The sequence below is a fragment of the Triticum urartu genome, chromosome 5 (assembly GCF_003073215.2).
Source record: "Triticum urartu cultivar G1812 chromosome 5, Tu2.1, whole genome shotgun sequence".
NCBI lineage: Eukaryota > Viridiplantae > Streptophyta > Magnoliopsida > Poales > Poaceae > Triticum > Triticum urartu.
Genome location: NC_053026.1, coordinates 145,226,737 through 145,231,692, shown reverse-complemented (window position 1 = coordinate 145,231,692; position 4,956 = coordinate 145,226,737). Strand labels below are relative to the sequence as shown.

At 49.9% G+C, this 4,956-nt stretch overlaps 1 protein-coding gene across 2 annotated transcripts; it reads right to left on the bottom strand.

The window, feature by feature from the left end:
- Positions 1–573: 573 nt before the first annotated feature.
- LOC125555777 lies at positions 574–3,739 on the bottom strand. 2 transcript variants are annotated; one of them, XM_048718628.1, is made up of 3 exons: positions 3,155–3,739; positions 1,981–2,058; positions 585–663 (listed from the first exon to the last, which is right to left on the bottom strand). In XM_048718628.1, the coding sequence occupies exons 1-3, from the start codon at positions 3,621–3,623 to the stop codon at positions 608–610; spliced, it is 603 nt and encodes a 200-aa protein (XP_048574585.1). In that variant the 5' UTR covers positions 3,624–3,739; the 3' UTR covers positions 585–607. The 2 variants fall into 2 exon arrangements, with proteins under 2 accessions (XP_048574586.1, XP_048574585.1); XM_048718629.1 differs by lacking the exon at positions 1,981–2,058 and having other exon boundaries at positions 574–663; positions 3,155–3,736.
- Positions 3,740–4,956: the final 1,217 nt, after the last annotated feature.

The following is a 4,956-nucleotide window of genomic DNA, read 5'->3' as shown; positions in this document are numbered from 1 at the left end:
GCCTCAGATTGGTACCTGTGGGTTGCTAGTAGTGTTGATTACTCTTTGTAGTTGATGCTAGTTGGTTTATTCGGTGAAAGATCATATGTTCAGATCCTTCATGCATATTACCCCTCTGATTATGAACATGAATATGATTTGTGAGTAGTTACGTTTGTTCCTGAGGACATGGGAGAAGTTTTGCTATAAGTAGTCATGTGAATTTGGTATTCGTTCGATATTTTGATGAGATGTATGTTGGCTTTCCTCTAGTGGTGTCATGTTGTGACGCCCCCGATTCAATCGTACACTAATCATATAAGCAAACGTGTACGATCAAGATCAGGGACTCACGGGAAGATATCACAACACAACTCTACAAATAAAATAAGTCATACAAGCATCATATTACAAGTCAGGGGCCTCGAACGCTCGAATACAAGAGCTCGATCATAGATGGGTCAGCGGAAACAACAATATCTGAGTACAGACATAAGTTAAACAAGTTTGCCTTAAGAAGGCTAGCACAAACTGGGATAACGACCGAAAGAGGCGCAGGCCTCCTGCCTGGGATCCTCCTAAACTACTCCTGGTCGTCGTCAGCGGGCTGCACGTAGTAGTAGGCACCTCACGAGTAGTAGTAGTCATCGTCGACGGTGGCGTCTGGCTCCTGGACTCCATCGTCTGGTCGCAGCAATCGGGTATAGAAAGGGAGAAAAGAGGGAGCAAAGCAACCGTGAGTACTCATCCAAAGTACTCGCAAGCAAGGAGCTACACAACATATGTATGCATTGGTATCAAATGGAATAAGGCTATCATATGTGGACTGAACTGCGGAATGCCGGAATAAGAGGGGGATAGCTAGTCATATCGAAGACTACGCTTCTGGCCAGCTCCATCTTGCAGCATGTAGAAGAGAGCAGAAGGTAAGTTCACCAAGTAGCATCGTGTAGCATAATCCTACCCGGCGATCGTCCCCTCGTCGCCCTGTTGGAGAGCGACCACCGGGTTGTATCTGGCACTTGAAAGGGTGTGTTTTATTAAGTATCCAGTTCTAGCTGTCATAAGGTCAAGGTACAACTCCAAGTGGTCCTATTACCGAAGATCACGGCTATTCGAATAGATTAACTTCCCTGCAGGGGTGCACCACATTCCCCAACACGCTCGATCCCCTTTGTCCGGACACACTTTCCTGGGTCATGCCCGGCCTCGGAAGATCAACACGTCGCAGCCCTACCTAGGCACAATAGAGAGGTCAGCACGCCGGTCTAAATCCTATGGCGCAGGGGTCTGGGCCCATCGCCCATTGCACACCTGCACGTTGCGAGGGCGGCCGGTGAGCAGACCTAGCCTCCCTTATACAAGAGCAGGCGTTCCAGTCCAACCCGGTGGGCGCCGCTCAGTCGCTGATGTCATGAAGGCTTCGGCTGATACCACGACGTCGAGTGCCCATAACTGTCCCCGCGTAGATGGTTAGTGCGTATAGGCCAGAGGCCAGACTCAGATCAAATACCAAGATCTCGTTAAACGTGTTATCTTGAAATAACCGCGAACGCCGACCAGGGCCAGGCCCATCTCTCTCCTAGGTGGTCTCAATCTGCCCTGTCGCTTCGCCACAAAGATCCACACAGAGGGCCGTCGGGAAAGTATGTCGTTCCAGCCCCCAATTCGTGAATCAACCGCGGGTACTCCTCGAGCCAACCCGACTTTAGTCATCACATGTATTATGTATAAAGTATATAGTATATACCCGTGATCACCTCCCGGGTGATCACGGCCCGATAGTATAGCATGGCAGACGGGCAAGAATGTAGGGCCACTGATGATAAACTAGCATCCTATACTAAGCATTAGGATTGCAGGTAAAGGTAACAACAGTAGTAGCAAGGACAGGCTATGCATCAGGATAGGATTAACGGAAAGCAGTAACATGGTACACTACTCTAATGCAAGAAGTAGAGAGAAGAGTAGGCGATATCTGGTGATCAAAGGGGGGCTTGCCTGGTTGCTCTGGCAAGAAGGAGGGGTCATCTTCGATGTAGTCGAACACACGGACACCGGCAGCGGTCTCGGAGTCTACTGGAAATAAGTAACCGAGGGGGGAAACACAATAAATAACAGAGCAATCAAATGTAACACAAAGCAAGATGTGACAATACGTTGTGCTAGGGTTGACCTAACGTAGGGACATGTGATACCGGTGAAGGGGGAAACATCTGGGAAAGGATCTCCGGTGTTTCGCATTTTCGGACAGGCGGACCGGAGGGGGAAAGTTGCGTGTTCGCTATGCTAGGGATGTGTGGCGGGCGAACGGGCTACGTATTCGGATTCGTCTCGTCGTTCTGAGCAACTTTCATGTAGAAAGTATTTTGATCCGAACTACGGATTATTTTATATTATTTTTTCAAAGTTTTAACATATTTGGAATTTAATTTAAATAGAGAGCAAAGGTAAAAATGCTATGGGTACACGAAGTGTACCCAGCATTTTACGTAGTGAGCATGATAGGTGGGGCCAGGGGCGCTGACTCAGCAGTCAACAGTCAACACTTTGACCGTTGACTAGTTAAATCTGGGCAGTGGGGGCCACTTGTTATTGGGTGTAATATCTAACCGAGGTTTTATCTTAAACTAAAAAAATCCTAATTAGTAGGTGGGGGCCCAGTAGTCATAGGGCAATCTAACTAATGAAATAAAACAAAACAAAACTAACAGGGGGCTAATCCCCCAACTACCTAGGCCGACCCAACCATGCGGTGGCCCGAAGCCACAGCTGGGGCACGCACAGCAGCTCCCAAAGGAGCGCCAGTAGCCATCCCAGCACATGGTGCGGGGGGGCGCAGGGCGAGGCCCCGAGCAGACGCGGCCTGGCCGGAGTGGCGAAGCCGGTGGTAGCGGCAGCAGTCAACAACAGCGACAGGCGGGGAGGGAGCATGGCGCGAGCGGCAGGCAGCAGAGTAGCAGAAGAGCAGCAAGCAGAGCCGCATCGGCAAAGCAGCAGCAACAGCAGGCGGATGCGCACGGGAGGTCAAGGGCGCGACGCGCGACAACCAACTGGCGAGGGCACACATACAGGGAGCTCGGGCGCAGCCATGACAACCCCGGGTGAGCACGGGAACGACGACTAACGGAGTAGATCGAGGGAGCAAACCAGGGGGATCGAAGGAGGAGCTCACAGAGGGCATCGTGGACATGTCCGGAAGCCGTGGGGGTGGCCAGACGAGCAGATCGACACGGCTGCCAAGGCATACGCCCGCGAAGGGAACACGCGTGCGGGGCGTCGCAGGTGCTCCCCAGCGTCGACCTGGTGGTGCAGACGAAGTAGCAAAGCACGACGTTCCTCCTGGACATCTTCCTTGCCAGCGAGAAGCACGGTGGCCGCGGGATCGACGCGACGATGACGACCGCGGAGCTCGGGCGTGGTTCAGATCGAGGGAGAGAGACGAGGAAGAAGAATGAGGGGATTAGGGTTCGGGGTGTCGCGAGGCAGGTCTTGTAGGCGTCGGGGAGGCCGCGGGATGGCCTACACGTCGATAGTCCCGGCCATGGTGGCCTGGATGGCTGCCACGCCCCTCCCCTGCCTCCTGTAGCGGGAGGTGGGAGGAGAGGTGGCGGTGGGCTGGGCCGGAGGCACTGTGACCACATATGGTCCTGTGGCCTAGTAGTTTTAGGCCCCTTTTCATTTCCCCTTTTTTGTTTTGCAAAATGTTTGGCCACAAGATGTCTTTTGTAAAATATGGGGTTGTGCCATATAATTACCTTACAATAATTACAGTGTCACAAAAAGGTTTTGTGAGCATTAGTATTCTTTTGAATTTTGCATAAATGCGAATGCGTTAAAAAGGTTGTTTGGGGCACTGCTTTAAATAGGTTAGGGGCAATTCAATATCTCAAATAATATTGGTTTCTTCATGACAATTAACTAGTGAATTTTGCAACCCATCGAACATTTTTGTTTTACCGCTTGAAGAAATGATAATCCGACTTTATTTTAATTTGAATTTGTATTCGGTTAGGAACAAGATGAGGTTTAGATAAATTAATTGCGATGGCATGGCACCATTAGGGTGTGAATACTGTAGCTTAACTATCGGGGTGTTACAAATCTCCTCCACTACAAGAAATCTCGTCCCGAGATTTAGAAGGGGGAGTAAGGGAGGAAGGGATACGAAATTCTAACGGGTGTTCTCGGTGGCAGTTGCTCTTCTCGAAGAGGCCGGTCCAATACATTGATGTCTGCATTTCTCTGCTTCGGGTCAGCATGATGAAGTCGACATCCTTTCTTCGGGAACTTCATCGTACTTACGAAAGAATAAAGGGTGGGCATTCCGAGAGAACAGACCTCTGCAAGGTCGACTATCTGGTCGATAACATCGAGGAAGGTGGCGGAAGTTACTCTCGAATTGTAACTTAAGAAAATATAGAGAGCAAAGTAAGGAGGTATCATGGGAAGTTTCGAGCGGGTTGGCAATCGTTCGATGCCTGAAACAGGGCGTGAAAGGTGTTCAAAGCAACATGAACAAGTATTGTGTTTGATACTAGAATTGATGATCTCTCGGAGGGTGGCTCGTGAATTACATACGAGGCCTCACCTGAGGAATAACTTTGGAAACGGGGGGGTGCACAAGAGAGTCAGGTTTCGATCCTATGGAACTGTGGGTTATGGGCCCACCATGTGGGTTAAAAGTAGGAAGGGCGGTGACATCTTGCACGATCATGTAAACAAGGCATGTCAGAGGGTAGCCTGTCAGTTATGTTGGCAACAACATTGGTACCAAGGGCGAGGGACGAAGAGAACCATTTTCCTGCTCGTTGTACGAGGCAGACCATTAGGCAAAGTTCTCGTGCATCGGTGGATACCGGAATGTCATCAACAATAGTAACAGGTTCTTACTGACAGAGTTGTACACCGAGGTGCTTACAAAAGCAGTGACTTATTACTGCTTAGATCATATAAACCTCAAGAAGGTTAAACAAA